At 28.9% G+C, this 19577-nt stretch overlaps 1 protein-coding gene and 1 long non-coding RNA gene across 4 annotated transcripts; one reads left to right on the top strand and one right to left on the bottom strand.

The window, feature by feature from the left end:
* The first annotated feature begins 695 nt into the window (after nt 1–695).
* On the top strand, nt 696–13036 carry ATP6AP2 (ATPase H(+)-transporting accessory protein 2). Of its 3 annotated transcripts, XM_011057792.2 has the most exons (9): nt 696–859; nt 1140–1270; nt 1617–1856; nt 1976–2284; nt 3570–3656; nt 7708–7788; nt 8398–8595; nt 10119–10227; nt 12598–13036. In XM_011057792.2, the coding sequence occupies exons 1-9, from the start codon at nt 817–819 to the stop codon at nt 12675–12677; spliced, it is 1278 nt and encodes a 425-aa protein (XP_011056094.1). In that variant the 5' UTR covers nt 696–816; the 3' UTR covers nt 12678–13036. The 3 variants fall into 3 exon arrangements, with proteins under 3 accessions (XP_011056094.1, XP_011056095.1, XP_011056096.1); XM_011057793.2 differs by lacking the exon at nt 7708–7788 and having other exon boundaries at nt 699–859; XM_011057794.2 differs by lacking the exon at nt 8398–8595 and having other exon boundaries at nt 700–859.
* LOC147907335 (uncharacterized) lies at nt 3583–4523 on the bottom strand. The gene is made up of 2 exons (XR_015547380.1): nt 4407–4523; nt 3583–4256 (listed from the first exon to the last, which is right to left on the bottom strand). It is a non-coding gene; the product is annotated as an uncharacterized LOC147907335 (long non-coding RNA).
* Nucleotides 13037–19577: the final 6541 nt, after the last annotated feature.

Below are 19577 nucleotides of genomic sequence, written 5' to 3' on the forward strand. Positions count from 1 at the left end.
ATACAAGGATTGTGTTCGGAAATGCCACCCGATTGGCCCCTGTATTATCTTATCCTTATTTAACATTGGGTGAATAAGAAGATAAAACGATATATAGGGATATTTCCGAACGCAGCCAAAGATATGCTTATGCACATTTCGGAAAGAAGAGCCAATCAGAAATATTGTTCAAGTCTACGTCAGGATGAAGTTCACGGAGTATAAAAAATAGGAGGCCGATCTTATATGAACAAAATCGTCAAAAAGCGTAGTCGAAAGTGGTCATCTGAATTATAGCGTTTTCGGCCCGACCGAGTTTGCACCAACTTGGGTTAGAAAATGCTTCGCTATTGGTTGGTGACGTTACACGCTCTACCAATAGGAAAGCACGAAACATCATTACTTCAACCCAGATTAGCGAGTGCAAACTCGGTTCGACCTAGAGATCCTTTAATCAAAGACTGGTTATAAGGATTTCGTCAAATTTCTTCGAGCGAGAAAGAAGTATAGGCCATCTCACTTCTCCATCAATAGCGGTGTGTATGCATGATATACACCGTTGTATAAACATCGCTTGGTCACATCGATAAAATTGTACACTCATTGGATATCGCGTGTCGCTCAGACGAACATCGCGCTGATGTGCCGGAGACATTAAACTGTTGGGATTTTTGGGGGATTTGATGATACGCTTTAGGGAATAACTTTCAAAATTATTTGGCAACACTGGCTTATATGTGTTACATATCTAACATCTGACATGATCACATGATCACGTCCGAAATTGATCGACGTCGAGGCAGTATCTTTCGAATTTAATCGTTTTTGCGTGCAATCATGATTTCACAATTATCGATACTCTTTGCTGTCTTCGCCGCAGGTAATTTTCCGTTCATTTATGAGAAATCTTTTCCAGAATGAGTAGAATACGTCGAATTTTTTGTAATCAAATTTCTGTGGAAGTCAATTTATGTTTCAAGATATTTTTTCGAAAAATTTATGAAATTATGTTCGGAATGTTTAAATTTAACTATATTTTGGAACAAAGATCTTTTCTTGAAATTTTAAATTTACTGAGCTCGAGCGTTGCTTTACTGAAGGCAGGCCTCTGTACTTGTATCATCTTTACAGTTTAATTATTCTAATGCTTGCTTTTCTAGTTCATGCCAATGGCGAATTCGTTGTTTTTCATTCACCAGACAGTGTAGAATTCACTGTAAATGAACAACTTATTGAACAAAGTTACCTTAAGGAGATCTTGTTGGCTTCTCTTGGTTACACTGGGAAGCAGGTATATCATCTCTTGATAGAGTTTACATTTTTGGATATATGTATCAGAAAGCTTTATGAATAAATGTATTTAAAATATTCAAACAGGAAATAAAGTTTATTCCTCGAAATTTGCAATTTCAAGTATCTAGTACTTGAAATGATACATATATACATATGTTTCTTGCATTGTAAAGCCTGTTGTTTTTAGTTGAACTTCTTGCACAGTTTATCTTTTCTCCTTTTCTTTCTACATTAGAAGAAAAAATGAGAGAAAAGGTATGTAAGAAGTTTAGGTAAAAAGAACAGACCTATGTTATATTTGGAAAGTTATTTACTGTGACAAAAATGTATTTGTGATCTTACAGAAGGATTCAGAACATAGCATTGTCATATGGGATCCATTTTCAGTGCCCAGAGCATTGGTTGCTATAGTGGTTGAGGGAGTAGAAAAATTACCTTTCTTAAAAGACAAAGCTAAAGTTACATGTCCTCTGATTGATGATGAAGCAGAAGAAATTACTTGGCAAGCGATTAGAAGCAGAGTGGAGGAGCGAAGCAATGATAATACATTGGTCAGGATTAACTTGAGCGATGGAGTTGATGCTGTAAGTATTAAATAGACATATTGATAGTTTTAATAGCATCATAAAACGAAACTTGTTTTAATAATTTGACTTTTTATTATTGAAGATCCTAGACATTAAATAAGATATTTCTAATACAGCTTGGCCAGTCAGCTCTCGGTGAGCTTAAGCCTACTAAAATCGAGAAATTAAAAGCTCTGAATTCAGAGATTGAGGAAGATCGTAAATTCGTTGAGGAGATACAGCTTCTTCATGCCATTGGTGACAATGCACTTTCTGCAAAAAAGCATGATTCTGGTACAGATGTTTATTGGCTAGTAGTATCAACACTCAAATCATGTTTGGAAATGCATGGAAACAGTTCTGCAACTGCTAAGGAGGCATATCAGTTATTAAGTAAGGAAATAGAACATGTTTCCAAGGCCTTTTTCAACATTTATGATGGAAAGGTGCGTAAATTTATTCATTTTATCTGCAAATTTCATCAATAATTAAAAATCAATATCTTTTATAATAGTATATTTGCATGTTCGTATGTATAAAAAATATAATTACATATTCAGAATGAAAATGATCTAAATATTCTTGACTCAAGAATATTTTAAAAAAAGTAAGTTTATTATAGAAGAAAGGCTATGAGTTAAAGCTAGTTGTTAATTGCTAATAATTAATCTATCTTTAATATCCAATCGATATAAACATTTAATATACAGATGTTTTAATCTTTATCAGGTCATTTTTAGTGTAAAACATAAAAATTAAATAATTGAAAATAAAAATTAAGATAATAATAGGGTCGCAATATTGGTTACATAATCATTAAATATTTAAAGTAAAAAATATAATAAAGGACTATGAACCGAGCTAGATGTTTTGTGCTAATACATAAGAAATCTGTATTGATGATATGATATAGAATAAATAATGTTTAACAAATATTTCGACCTCAATCGGATCATTCTCAATGTTAAATAAATTTAAAATGATAAAAAAAAGTTAGGGATATAACGTACGTTTTTTACGTTATATTAAAACTCAATAAAAAATCAATTTAGGAAATAATATGAATACGAAAACTGTATTTTTAATTGATATTGTAATCTTTGATCACGACAATCTTCAACATTTTTACAGTATGAAGACTCATAATCAAAGATTAGACAATATCAGTTAGAGATACAGCAAGGCTATTCTGTAACTCTTAACGCGTTTCGTTATCATTATAACGTTGTTGCGCAGCTTTTTTATCATAATAAAAAAGCTGCGCAACGATGTTGTAACGCTAACGAAGCTTGTGTTAAGAGTTACAGAATAAAAGCCTATATATTGTATTCGTATTATCCCTTGGTTGGCTTTCTGACCTCTCTGTTGGAAGTCACAGTGTCAGAATTATGTGCATTAAGCCTAGAGCCTTTTCGGAAAGCAAAGCTCGTTTGTTTTCACTTTTTCAATAATAGTAGATTTATACAATAATAATAGATATTATTCGGTTCCTGACACAAAAAATCGCGTATATGGACATAGGTGGGATTGTACTCAGATCTACCGACCGTGAGTCAATCGCACTGAGCGACAAGCTACTTGACGTTCTCATACATAGCCATTAGTATATTAAATATTTATTTATCGATTGAATATTAAAGATAGATTAATTATTAGCAATTAACAACTAGCTTTGATTAGTAGCCTTTTTTCTTTGGTAATATTCAGAATGCTTTTGAATATCTGTTACAGATTGTCATTGTAATTTTCACGAACGATGCTTGGAAGGTGAGGAATGCACGGTCAGTTCTTGAGAGAAAGCGCAGAGACGACACTCCGGTAAGTTATTCAATAGTATCTTATGTAAATTTTGCAATTGAATGTGTTTTAAGCAGAATTGTTTGAAATTTTTTGAGAACATTGATCAAAGAAAGAAATATATATTTGAAAAAATATGTATATATAATTAAATATTTGAAAAAATATGTATATATAATTAAATATTTGAAAAAATATGTATATATAATTAAATATTTGAAAAAATATGTATATATAATTAAAGAATATGATAATTATATTGATATCCAAACTGATGATAGTAGTACGATATGATATAATTACATTCCCATTTAAGACAAACTCGATTGTCTTAATCTTTATGAGTTCTTTGAAGAAATCTTTGTTATATTTTATTATTGAGATTACAGTATGTGTATTGTGTCAGATATAAAAACTTGATTATTCAAATTCAGTTTATTTGTTTTTTATCAAATTATTTGCAAGAAAAATAATTCTGTATTAAAATAAAAAAAAATTACAAGATAAAATTACTCCTGATATCAAAAATAAAATCAGCAAATGAGAATACCGCACGCAGTACTTTGCGCGTAAAGTTTCAACATATTTTATGATTGCAAGTAAACAAAATTTTTCAGCCACCTTCAACAAAACGAAAAAATACATATGAGAATAAATAAAATTAAAATTTTATATTATTTATTTTTATCATTTTCCGACAATACATATATATATTAGGTGCGCAACTAATGAAAATGCCATCAAAATAACAGCGAGAACTTAGTTGCGCACCTAATAGGATGTCTCAGACCTACCGCATCACCTATTAAACAAATTCTTAAAATCATTTTGAGACAAAAATGATACCAAAATGTTGAGTTTAAAGAAGGAAATATTTAAAGATAGAAGATGCAAATCAGTGTAATATATCAAGAGATGGACTCGATGATAAAGATAGAAGCAGTTCGAGTTGTATTAGAATACGTTCCGAATTACATATGAAGTGGATGAGGTATCATTTAATTCTTCTTTATTCTTCAGTGAACAATAAGGACAAATGATGCATCATTGTTAAAGAAGATCGTAAAATGAAATCCGAATTCCGATGGGATCGCTTTTACCGATAAAATGCGACACGCCGACATATCGTTGGTCGCGTTCAGCAGACTCAACCATGATGTAAGAATACAAGGTGTATCATTGTGCATAATGACGATAGCAATACTGGAAACAACTAATCAAATTTTGGCCTCAGTGCATTTTCCTGCGTATAATAGCGCTGGCATATTGGAATAACCAATCAAATTTTGACCACAATTCACTCTCCTACTGCGCATCCTCGGGAATGATATACCTTGCCTTCTTACATAGGGCGTTCGGGGAAATACTATTCACCCTATGGACGCAAACACTGTTTGTGAAGTCAATAGCGCGATAGCGTTAGCAAACTACTCCATGAATGATCCTAGCGTAGCGTTGGTATTTAATTAGAGAGATTTAATATTCGTCGAGGTTAAATTAATGTATGGAATTCTGTTTTTAATCACTGATCAAACTTTTCTTTGTAATTTAAATTTTTAGGATTTTGTAACGTATATTTGTAACATAAATTTTTAATTTTTTCGTAGTGAATAACAGAACGCAATCTCAATTGCAATTTCTGATGGCTTGCCGGAGTGAACAACGTAAATCAGATCAAAAAATTAATAGTTACATTGAGTAAATTAATTAAATAAAAGGAAGAATCTTTGAGCATCTGTCGTCAATTTGAGGAGAAGCGTATCTACATGTAATAAGGATTTTGAGCATCTGCAGCGGAAATCAAATACACAAGTTGAACTCTGTAGAAACTTTGAAAAGTTAAAGATGATACACAAGCAAGAATTACGGTTATTCCAGTCTAGTGGCAAGTCATCAATTGCAGAGATTGAAATTGAGATTGCATTCACTATGATAAAATTTCAAATTCATATGTTAGCATTGATAGCACGCAGTTATGACGTAACACGCTATCATTAGTGACGTCATGATCGTATTTGTTAGCGCTATTTGCAGCTCTGCGAACAGTTTGTAGTGCTAAACAGCGCGAATAGCCCCGAACGCACCCATCATGGACTCAACTGTTGCGGAATGGATCTGTGAGCGCTCGCTGCTATTGGATGATTTAAAATATACCAATAGTAGTGAACGCGAAAATAACTCGTTACAGTTACAAGTTACAAGTTACTTTTTTTGGTAAATTTATTGGTAACTGCGTTACTTTTTTTTGGTAACTATAACGATAACATAGTTACATTTTTTTTTTATAACGATAACGAATCTTACAGTTATTTTTATCATTACTTTGCACACAATGGACACTTTGCACACTGTTTGATTGGACACAAGCCACTCATAATGCTTGAGATTAGAAAGCTCCTAGGTACTCGTCGGCTGTGATTGGTGATCGTTGATCTTAAAAAAATAACAAATTACTTTCTCAAGTAATGATAACTGCAACGAAAAATCGGTAACTTGTTACTTTTCTACTCGGTAACAAGTAAGTGTAACTTGTTACTTTTAAAAAGTAACTTTCCGTTCCCTAAATATTACCTAATCAGATATTACTGAGAATCTAAAATCTATAAATGATTTTATTGCAAAAAATATTGCCAAGTATAATTTATTCTCGTCGGCCCAAATTTGTATCATAGTGTTTATCACATATCTCTTTAAAATATGATGTTTGCTTACTAGTTCACTTATTAGTTATTGGTTATTGCGACAAGTATTGTCGAAGTCTCTGATCGAATTGGTATGACGCCCGTCTCGCAAAGTTATAAGTTCAAATCCTGATTGAGATAATATTTTTCGCCATAAAATCATTCGCAGATTTTAGATTCTCATTATCATTTGATTATTAATATTATAAAGATGCTTATTAGCATCAAAAATTATTAAATTACTTGTCAATTTAATATTTTTACTTTGATTCTGTCCATATTTCAGGACTGAAAAAGGTTTCAGTATATAGTTCTGCAGAATGAGATATGTATATAAATTTACATAGAAATATTTAAGCACTAAGAATCGCTTTAACCAAATGTAGGAATGATTCTCTTATTTAATTAAAATTATAATTCAAATTTTATTTGTAGACATATATAATTTGTCAACACAGAAAAAGTCTATTTTATCAATATATTCATAAGACAGATTGGCTAGTTCGACGTATAACATATTTTAAAATAATATTTGTGTCGCTTTTAGTATTATCAGCATATACAGTAAATTCTTAATATACTTAAATATAATAAATAAAAAAAGTTACGAAGAGATAAGAATAACAACAAATAAATAAGGACCAATATTAAAAACGAACAAATATTAGGTATATTAATAATTCATTAAAACTAATAATTCATTACTATCTGACAAAATTTGATCTCTTTTTCCTACGGCAACCACAATCCGCATTTCTTAATAGATTCAAGGTCGCTAAATTCAAATCCGTCAGAGAAAGGTGCCCATCACGTCAGGTTTTTGAGATAAATTGAGTAATATGAGCCAAAAACAGCGTTACCATTTTTTTTTGACTAAATGAAATTTGAAGACATCTTAACTGATGCAATAAACAAGAAAGGACAAATTTTGAACAACCCGATTGGCTATCTTTAAATACTTTATATTCGAAAACTATTACAACCTCAATATTACAACTATTACATCTCAATATTTTGGTATACAAATTTTCATTTCAAAATGATTTGAAGAATCTGCATTAATAGGTGGTAGATCTAGAACACTCTTGTATTTGATACAATATAATATATTTGATACAAAGTAATTTATAATGTTATATGTATATAACATTAATGTATAATATTATATGATATAACTAATTTTGCAACCGATTTACTAAGTAAGTATACCTATATCATGATTTTTATCTAAACGCTAATTAATCAAAATTTATTCTCTGTTCCGGAAAATAATAGAAAAGACAATGACTTTACTCCAATTATTCAGAACTATTAATCGCCGTATGTTAGTTCGCTTAAAATTATTTATTCTTCGTTTGTACTGTTTTTAATTGTTACGGGATATTTTGTAGGCCCATAAGACTAAAAATGTTAAATCCACTGCCAAAGGAGCACCAATTAATTCAGACATTAACGATAATTTTTTCATCAAGGTATCGTGTCGAATCGCATTGCATGGGCTATTATTTGATTGAGAGTGTTTTTTCCAAATTAGAGATAGCTTTTTGCATGGATATCGCGAACACGACGAATTACTCTTTAATTATTTTAATCAACAAACTTACAAACTTGTCTATCCAAATATCGTTTTCTTTTTTTTTATATTTTTTTCGAGTAAATTTTAACAAATCATCAAAACTTGATATCAACAAATAAATACTCGCTGAATCTTTAACATTCTGATATCTTTGAACAATAAAATTTGAAACTCGGTGAATTTTCACCAGTAAATTTCCATCGATGAATTTAGATAATCGCTAATATGATCTTTGATTTCTTTTAACATGATTGTTAGTATCTTTGAGCTTGATTAAATTCCAAAGTTTGATATGAGCTGAATATTTACCACAGACAAATCCTTGAAATGATTCAAGATTCGTAAAAATAAATAGAATTCGTACCAATAAATAGAATTTGAAACTCAATCGATAAATCAATGTACTTGGCAAACTTAAGTCCTTCAAGTTCTAGTATCTTTGAAATTTTGAGGACTGGGCTTGCTTTAATCACTTTATTCAGATACTGAACAATACTGATTGTAGCGAGCCGGCGAGCAAGATGAGCAAAATAATAAAATGGACGAAGAGGAGTATAGAATGCGTAGTACTATCGAATCCAACACAGCACTTGACAGCACTACTGAACGTACGGGCGTTCAGGATAATAGCGGAACGTCGGAAAAGTCCGACGAAGTTAATACGGAGTATAAGATAAATACTAATACACAGACAATAGGACAGGTATCGCAAACATATTAACATGCATCGCAATCGATGGGTCTAGGGAAACACTAGATAAGTCCATTTTTTCTCAATTTTTGCGTTCTGATGTTTCATGTCATTGTATGATTATACAAGAAGTGAACACTGTTTACTAATTTTTTTGCTAATTTTTTAAGATTGATAATATAATAATGTCAAAAGAAGAAGTAAATTTTATATGAAAAAATTGTATAAAAAGTAAAAAAAAAATATAAAGAATCAGAATAAAACTCAATGAATACGGTTTAAAACGCATCTTTCGATCAGATGTGCTGAAATGCTTAAGTAAACTTATCATTTTAAGAAAGCTGTATTAAGTAATAAAATTTCAAAATTTAGCGCATAGAAAAATTCGACAAAATGTGACTTGTCAAGTTCTTTTCCTAGGTCCTTCAGTTATTTTCGTTCTGCCAGACTTTGCCAGAATATTAGCGCACCTGAGTTCTAAGGAGATGAATAATTAATTTAATGTTTATCAAGTACTCCAGTAGAACTAAATTACAATATTAACAAGATATCTTCAACACTTATCGATTCAATTTTAGTCGCTAGTAAGATTATATAACACTGCTTTCTTTTGCATTGCTATAGATGTCAGTTAATGTGAATGATATTTAATCATAATGACATCGGAGAGGAAATCATAATTTTGTCGTACTCTAGGAATGGCAACGGTTGAATAAATATAAATGGGCCTAAAGATAATCAAAAGAGTTTCCAGAACTGTAACAGATTCTTTCAAGTACTCGTGCAGGAGAATCTGCGCTGCAATTCTGAGAACTCATATCCGTGGTTATTATCAGTATCAATAAGTTTTCTTTGTTATAATCTTTAGGCCCGTTCACATTTATTCGATTGTTGCCATTCTTAGCGACAGGATTATGATTTCCTTTCCAATTTGTTTTTAACTAAGTGGCAAATTTTAGATAGCTAGTTTTGTACTTGAGAAATGAAAGGAATTAAGTCCAAGAAGTTATTTCTTCCGGATCAATTACCATAAATATGATTGCACGTAAATGTTGACAATTTCGGGCTTGTTGTCTCGTGCTTCTCAAGTGCAGAATTATAATCTGCATGAAGGCTTATCATGTCCAATTGCATGCATATATTCTAATCATGATGAATCTATAAGTAATATGAATTGATAGCAAATTTTGATTAGGGAAGATTTAACCAGCCAATTAGTTATTTAGCAAGTATTGGAAGCAGATCTTATTGATAAGTTACAAACTCTTAACTTATTTTGTATGTTAATTCTGAAAACTTTGGTATTTTTTATGCATTTCTAATACGCTGAATTTTTTTCTTATTCGTAGATGTTAAGAAATGTAGAGTGCTATTAGTTTAAATTTAACAAGTATTAAAAAGAGAAAGAAAGAAGAGAAAAAGAGAGGGAGAGTGAGAGAGAGAGAGAGAGAGAGAGAGATACTCGCAAAATTGAGATTTCGTAGGTTTTCGAAAATTGTGTCTATCTCTCTGTTACAACGATCTTTCTGTTTCAGCCTGAATTTTCTGGACGTGCGAAGACTTACACGGAAGACTATCCTGTTATATTCAACATAATGTTGTGGTTCGGCGTTGTTTTCGTCTTCTCACTTTTAGCCATTTGTAGTATGTGTTTTCATAAATACAGGTTTATTTAGCTTGAAATTATTTTGATAAAATTTTCAAAAATATTCTGATCGTTATTTAAAATCAGAAATTATAAATTTCTTTGATTCGAGTGGCCTCTATTAATCTGATTGATTTTATTTGCAGGATATTAATTTGTATAATTTTATATATGTATATATATGTGTGTGTATATACAAGGTGTTCCACCTAACTCGAGCATGAGAAATATCTCGCTTGGTTTTTATGATAGGAAAAAATTTTCAGATGAAAGTGGAACAGTTTCAAGAAGGATGTATTTTTGTCATGTTGTCTTTCTTCTAAGTGGTAATTAATCTGCATATAAAAGTATTAAGGTAGATATAAAAAACCAATAGTTTATGAGATATCTTATATTTTATTCCGACATATATTGACATAAAATGTTAAATGATTCGTAAATTATTAATTTTGTAATAATCGTACTTTAATATTTTTATGAACAGAATAATGAGATGAATCAATTGATGGAAAGAAAACACATAGCTTTAAAAAATATATGTATGCGAAATGGATAATTTTTTAAATAAGCAATTATGTGTTTTCTTTCCACCAATTGATTCATTCATCTCATTATTCTATTTATTAAAATATGTTAAAGTACAAGTATGTTGATTATCAAAAAATAGTTTACGAATTATTTAATATTTTAGGTCAATATACCACAATATAAAATATCTCGTAAACTATTTTTTATATCTCTACCTTAATACTTTTATGTGCAGAATAATTAGAGGAATATCATATATTGTGTAAAAAAATTATACAATTCCATTTTAAAAAATGATGGTGATTCATATCTCTTTGGCGCCTCCTAGAAGAAAAACGACATGACCAAAATATCTCTTAAAACCGTTCCATCTGAAACATTTTTTTCCTATCATAAAAACTAAGAGATATTTCAGATGCTCGAATTAAGTGGAACATCGTGTATATAGTACATATGTATATTTTAGATATACTGTGTCTCGAATTTAAATGACCAAAGGGAGCACGTAGGGGATCTATAAACTAAGACAAAAAGTTCTTTAGAGATATATTCATTTTTGTTTCGTTTTGAAAAAAATTGCAAACAAAGACAAAACGTAGTTTTTATTTTTATACTTATTATTTATTCATTCATACTGTTTATTCATATTGTTTATTCACATTATTACTTGCTTAATACAGATATTATTTAAAATGTTGGCCTCTTACAGAAATGCATGCATTGCATCTTATATGAACAGCTCATGTTGCAATCAAACACTGATCTGGTTAACGCAAATAATTCATCAATCCGGCACTCTTCTATCTGGAGTTTTTCGACGCCTATACTCTTGCTCTGCTTCCGAAACATTATCGCTGAAGTCGTACACGAAAATAATAATATTCCGAAAATTAAGTTTGTCTTTTTTGTCTTTTTTTGATTTTCTCCAAAATGAATTAAAATTAAGCATATCTTTAAAAAACTTTTTCTTAGTTTATCAATTCCTTAAACGCTTTCGAAGTTCGATTATTTAAATTCAGGACATCCTATATAGATATATCTATACATATATGTATAGTTTTATTAGATATTTATATGTATATAGTTTATATATAATTTATATTTATTTATATTTCTATATACATAATTATACTATTTTGAAAAAGGTCTCGACTATCAGAATTTATAATAAAAAATAAGAGTTTCTATTTAAAAAACTCAAGATGATATTGTTGATATATGACATTTTCAAGATCATTCAAGATCAAATCAATATATGTATATATGATGGATAACTTGATACCTTACAAATTTTGCTTCAAAAATTTTTTTCCAGAAACGTCATCTTTTTGAGACAATCTAGTGCCCCTTTTTGTTACACCTTGTATATACCAGAGTTGGAAACTAATGCGTTACTTTTTTCGTTACTTTTTTGTGGCAATCATCGTTACTGTTTTGTTTATTACAGTAATTTCGTTACATTTTTATAATAATACATTTTTATGGTAATGATTCAACCGTTACTTTTATCGTTACTTTAGTTTTTATTGGATAAGTTGGATTAGATATTTCGATATTGCTGGTAGGATTCGTTACTTTTTCAAGTAACGGTAACGATAACTACTTTTTAAAATCTACGCGCTATTTTTTAAAACAGTAACTAGTAACGAGTTATTTTTAACGAAAACTAATTGTAACGATAATGCGTTAGTTTTTTAACGTTCCCATCTCTTTTGAATAACTAAATGTTACAAAAACAAAGATTTATAAGTTCTAAGATTGATTAATTCTTTGGATAATTATTCAATCATACAAAAGAGCTTGAACGCGATGATAAGATCTTAATATCTTAATATTTTCAGTCGCTATCGCCGATATGGATCCAGGACGAGATTCTATCATTTATAGGATGACATCGAATCGAATGAAGAAAGATAATTAAGTGTAAATACATAAATACACACACACACATACACACACATATATATATATATATATAATATATAAGTAACATAATTTTGTAATATATGTTTCTGTGCAAAATGTAGTTTGTCTATATATGTATTATCAATTTTAATTCGAGTGTGTTCAAGGAAAGTAGATTTGTATTACTTATTCTAAGGATTCCTTAAATTTGATGATCTAAGCTCTCGTCAGAGCTATTTAAATAGCAAGGATATACACAACTGTATTTTGTAGCATAAGAAATTGTTGTTATAGCATTATAAAATTTCTGGAAGTTTGTATATCTCTTGAAAGTTAAAAGTTATCCCAAATATAATATAATCATACAAATTAAAACATTTTATGCATTTTTAGTCGTTATCAGAAAGAATCCTGAAAAATCCTGTGTTATGGAAAATGTTATAGAAAATGGATCTTGGTCAAATTATTTCAAATTTTAATATTTTGAAACTCATTTCAAGCTGATTAAAAAAACCTTACTAAAATAAACCTTTAAATACTTTAATTTTTGTTCCAGGACCTTCGGAAAATCGTATATTTTATATGAAAAATAACAGAAAAATTGAAATAAATCTTTTTTACTGCACTTGCGCATGTATCAATAGTACGTTTATAATTTCAGTTTTTCGTCCGTTCTTAGAATTGAATACTTGGAATGAACGATATGGACATGATGGCCATTCATTCCTTTGAGGTGCTTGATTTATGTCCTCATGCCTTACGGTGCTTAGTATTTAGTACCGTAACAATATTTTTTCGAAATATTAGAAAATGTGATACTTTTTTTGTGATATTATGTCCGACAGATTTTTTTATAACATATTATATGTATACAGTAGGATTGGCGAACGTTACTTTTCAATTACTTTGCCGTTACTTTTTATAGTAAACCATTTCATGACGATGTTGCATTTTTTATGACAGTAACGCTAAATAACTAATCACTAAAGTTGTGCTAAGATTAAGAAAGTCACTTTGAAAAGTAATTGGTCATCATTACGCGTTACTTACTGAAAAAAGTAATAAGTAATGAGTTCTTAGAAGTAACGCGAGTAAAAAGTCACGCATTACAAATTAATGGAAAAAGAAATTTTTTTTTTTTAATAACGAATTACTTTTTTAACCCGTTACAAGTAACGATTGACTTTTCTAACTCTGACGTTACCATTACCGTCATAAAACAATCATAATGTCATTAAACTATTATAACAAGGTAACGATTAATAAAGTAACGACATTACAAATAATGTATTACTTGCCCTAGTATACAGTATACATTTATAAAAGAACACGGTAGTGTCGCTGTGCTTGGCTTAACGCCAAGACACTACTATGTCTCCTGATGAATGTAGAAATAGCAAGTAACGCGCTACTTGTAACGTTACTTTTGTTGCCGTTATTTCGCAATAACGATTGATGTTACGAACTTTTTATAACGTTAATAGTAACACCAAGGTTGGAATAGTGCGTTATTTATATCTCGTTACTTGTAACAAGGTAACGCATTATTTTTACTCGTTACTTTTATTTTTTCAATAATATCGTGTAATAGTGACGAGTTTGTTTTTAAACGTGACTTTTCTAACTTTAACAATCTCAACATTTAATTAATTATTATTATAGTCATAAAAAATTGTAACGTTATTACTAAATTGTTATTATTAACAGTAACGGTAAAAGTAACGGCGTTACTTAACTTGCCAACCTTGTTCATAATATATTATACAGTATTCAGGAAATGGAAGTAACTTGTTTCTTGTAATGAAGTTACAATTATCAGTTACTTCTTTAGTAACTTATTAGTAACTGCTTTACTTTTTTTCTTTGATAACTGTAACAGTAACGAAATTATATTTTTTTAGTAACGGTAATAAATTTTACAGTTAGTTTTATCATTACTTTGCACATGATTGGACACGATACGACACAAACCACTTACATTATAAAAAAATTTCGTAAATTTACACATATAATAGATGCATAATAGATTACATGATTAGTCCTGTAAATATAAAAAATCCTGCAATTTTACAGAAATTATGTAATTCCACAAAATTATGTAAATTTGCTTTTATTGTGTAAATATCTTATTTTATATTGAAAATTGTGTAAATAGCAGGATATTTTGAATATTTTCTGTAATTATCTAAATTTTAGTAACAAATTTTAATTATATAATTTTAGTAATATGGAAGAAAAAAGATTTATTTTAACTTTATTTATTTTTCTTTAGTGTAGTGTAAAATGTGATGATCTTTTGTTAATTTTTGTTTATTCTTTTTTCAGTACACATTTGTGCTAAATGATGAAATCTTATACATCTATGTAATGTTCTGTGATACATACAATTAACTGATTTTTATGATTATCAAATTTTCTTGAGAAAAAAAATATGATAGTTCATATTGCAAAAAATATATACATAGGGAGAGTGGAGAGAGTGGGATAAATCGGATCTATTTGCTCTCTATAAGGCATTCAAAATAAAGTCCGATCGTAAAACTGAAGATGCCGTTGGAAAAAAATCATTTAATTTCCTTCATTTTTGCTTCAGATCATTTTGGCGTATCTCTCACCTCTATTGAACTATAATAGAAAATGTAAAAACGCTTTTTCCTGTCCGATTCGGAACTATTAGTTTGAAATTGGATCATTCCCTGGTTCAAATCGGATACTTCTATTGTTATGGACTTTTAGATAGAATTTTAAAATATTTTAATGTATTTTTGTTAGTATTGATTAAAAATGAGCAATTTGACGAGTCAAAGATAAAAATTTTATTGAGAAAAAGAAATTACTGACAGTTTATATTTTATTAGAATTGAAATCAATAAACTCAATTAATCTGAGTCTGATGACTCATGATATTTTACTGATTTAATTTCTTGGACCAGATCTGGTCAACCGATCACCAGTACTACAATCAGGCCTATAAATTATCTACTCTAGGTCCAATTTGGACATGGATCCTTTTGAACTTTGGAACAAATTTTACAATAAACCACAAAAGTGATGACGCTTGATATTTTTGAATATTCTACACTCTTTAATTATCTTAAATTATCTTTCATTTTTTAACATCTTTTAAAAAATTACAAGGATTTTCTTTTTTAAAAAAATTTTCACATGAAAATATATATTTTATTCTATGAATGTTATGACAGAGAACTGTCAAACTGCTGTCGCACGCTGTCGGTGTCTTATAAGGACTTTATATTCTAAATAGCACGCAAATCTGCTTAACCGTATTCATTTTAATTAAAAAGGTCCTATTTAGAACACACGGTTAGGCTACTCTCTCCTAATACAATTTAAAACATTAATTAATTTGGAACATTAACCAACGATTACACTTTTCATCTGAAAATATCACTTTGCTTTTGTCTAATAACTTTTCCTGTCCATGTACAAATATAAACAATAATATAATATAAAATATAATATAATATAAAATATAATATAATAAAATATAATATAATAAATATAAACAAATATAAATTTTGATGGCTTAATTAATTTATCTCTATTTATTAAAAGTAATAGCAAGTTAGATATGTCACTTGCTTTCAATTATTGTTTACGTATTGTACACGTTACGTTTTTCTTTAATTATTTGACAACAAATCCCGCTTTGTATTCAGTTATATCTTCGATAATTAGAATTAAAGTAGTATATAAAACAAATATAATCGTGAATCAATTGAAATAAAATTTTTATCAAGTGATGACTTTTGTTAATAGTATTAGTCCTTGTATTTCGGATTTGTATCAAGTTGATAATTTTCGTTAACGATTATTAGTCATATCCTTCTATTTCGGATTGGAAGTTAATATTAACGTAGAATTCAACATAATCTAAAAATACAAAGATGTTTCCTCCTATTTCAGGATGGCAAAAAGTACAAGAAGAATTATTTATAGTACAAGAAGTATTAAAATCAGCACCTAATTATCAGCACATCCTTATAATGATAGATACTCCATCAAAGGTTATTGAATACACATGACACCCTATTATGTAATAATGATAAGCAAATTTATAACAAATTTACTTTTTCAAAACTCTCAATAAAATCCTTTAATAAATATCCTAATAGTATTTTCCAATGATCGTTTGAAGTATCACTAAAGAAATACTAAAGCATTTGCTTGATATAAATCATTTTGATCGTAAGTGAAATCAGAACCTACATTGACAAAGTCAACATAATTATAATGACATGTTATCAAACAGCCATTTTATCAATCACAAGTCACGATATTAATAACATTTCTTTCTTGTACTTTTTGTCGAATAAAGTTAAAGATTTCATGTGTAAATCCATGCTTGCGCGCCATCAATTGTCTTATACCATTTTCGTATTGTGTTTGATCACTAGATAATAACTTATTAATCTCTAGACCACTAATATAACATGCGATGGTTCATATTGAATAATGTAGATATATGTATATATATATATATCCTATAATACATATGTATATATGTGTATATATATATGTGTATTATAGGAATATATGTATGGATTATTTATGAGGGAATTATCCATGTTTTCGGATTTTAAAATCCCGATAATCTAAAGGTTAAAAGATATTTTAACCTTTAAGCATGAGTTGAATAAAAATGTAATGTTAGGCAAATCTCCTTAAATCAAGAATAAATAGCGTTTTCTTAATTGCTGATAAATGTTTTTTCATCATTTCGAAAAGTGAAATAGATCCAGTCTACTTATGTAAACAAAAGAAATTGTTATGGAAAGAAAAAATTAATCATTACAGTCATCTGAATAAATATTCTATAAAAATTGATAAATTAGCCATTATTAAAATCTGTAGTTGTAACAATTTTAATCTAATATCGAATTCATTGAATGCATTGAGTAATTGTCTAATGTTTTCGAAAAATAGAAATTGAAAGATATACTTAAATATACTACGCAGTGATATTGTCTTATATATTTCATTTTATAGGCACAAAATTCTCACATAAAGTTCTAGATTGTCTTTTTAAATTATGTATAAAATTCAATACATTTTTTAAATTTATTAACAGTAAGAGACTGTCTTATTTACTCTATTTCGTTATTTAATATTAATGAAAAAATAATTTAAAGTTGCATTTTTTATATCAAGAACAAATGTGAAGTTAATTTACGTAATTAGTATTGATAAAAATAAGACGTACTATTTATTAACTACTAATTATTACTTATATACAGGGTGTCCAAAATTTAAATGTCTAAATTTCGAACGTGTAGAGGATCGATAAACTAAAAAGTTAAGTAGAGATATACTCGTTTTTGCTTCGTTTTGGAGAAAATCACAAAAAAAAGATAAAAGTAGTTTTCATTTTTGTACTTTCTCATTACTTAGGCTGCATTCCGTTGCATAATGTGCATAAGGTTTCATTTTATCCTTGTTCACACGAGTATCAAACAAGAATAAAATGATACCTCATGCGCATTATGCGTGCAAGGAAATGCAGCCTTATTCACGTTGTATTTATTCACTTGCTTGATATAGATGGTTTAAAATGTTGATCTCTTGCAGCAATGCAAGCATTGCATCTAGTACGGACAGCTTGTATTATAGTTAAACACTGGCGATATTTGGTGCAGCCTCGATTCAATTTCTCAATTGTTCTCTTGAGTTGACTGGCGACGAATAAACCTGCTTCAGGACCCTTCACACAAAGAAGTTTAGTGATGTCAAATCAGATGATTGGGGTAGCCAAGATATTACTTTTCTACGTGATTTCTTTGATTATTTAGAAGACATCCATCAACGGATTAAAATGTGGTTTCAATTCGATGGATGTCCAGCTCATTATGGCAAAACTACTCGAGCTTGACTAGACAGACATTATCCACGACAATGGATAGGCACTATTCTTCCACGTCCAAGTTGTTTGTATTATGATGCAATGCTTGCATTGCTGCAAGAGGTCAACATTTTGAACAATATCTACATTAAGCAAGTAAATACAACATGAATAAGTAATGAGAAAGTACAAAACTACGTTTTGTCTTTTTTTTTGCGATTTTCTCCAACGAAACAAAAACGAACATATCTTTACAAGATTTTTTTTCTTAGTTTATTAATCCTCTACACGTTCCGAAGTTTAGATTCGGAACACCCTGTATAGAAAAATATTCAGTATTAAAAATATATAATATATATACCAATAAGATATTAGTTGCATTTTCTGATATTAGTTGTTTATCTCTTTATTTATTCAATCTTCTAATGACTATACTTTCGATTTTAATCTTTTAATTTGCTTTCGAAGAATATTCAAACGTTTTTTATGTTCAACTAATTGTAAGTCAAAATATCATTTAGCATGACATGGAATAGAAAAGTGTTCTTTATAATTTCTTATTCTTGCAGATTGTCAAATCGTTTTAGTTACAAAAATTAATTTTCTCAAAAAGAAGAAAATATTTTACAATTCATATTTTTTTAAAAGTTTTAACAAATCTGTCTTTTAAACAATAAAAATATTACTGTACGGTATACGTTTTTTCCGTTGATTATCGTCTAATGATCTGTTTTTATTTAACATACCTATCAGTCACAAATGAGGTGTATGAATATTGTATTCTGTATTGACAACATTAAAAACAAATATATTCTAAATAAGTTATTATTTCATATCAATAATTTAAAAATTCTGCATTATATTTTTTATTTTAAAAAACAAAATTACTCAAATTTTATTTCTAAAACTTCATCTTTATCTATTTCTATTGTACTATTTACAAAGTTGAAAAACTCAATTTGATTAAGTAATTGAAAAAAAACAGAACATTTTTATGCTCTAAAAATAAAAACGGAAATCATGAAATTATTTTTATTCAAGCAAAATTTGTTTTAC

This window comes from Acromyrmex echinatior, chromosome 14, assembly GCF_024713525.1.
Source record: "Acromyrmex echinatior isolate Ae372 chromosome 14, ASM2471352v2, whole genome shotgun sequence".
Lineage (NCBI taxonomy): Eukaryota > Metazoa > Arthropoda > Insecta > Hymenoptera > Formicidae > Acromyrmex > Acromyrmex echinatior.

Coding starts and splice junctions, on each gene's coding strand:
- ATP6AP2 (XM_011057792.2), top strand. CDS start 817: ATGATTTCACAATTATCGATACTCTTTGCTGTCTTCGCCGCAG. Junction 2,285..3,569: donor TCAACATTTATGATGGAAAG/GTGCGTAAATTT, acceptor TATCTGTTACAG/ATTGTCATTGTAATTTTCAC. Junction 8,596..10,118: donor ATACACAGACAATAGGACAG/GTATCGCAAACA, acceptor TTTCTGTTTCAG/CCTGAATTTTCTGGACGTGC.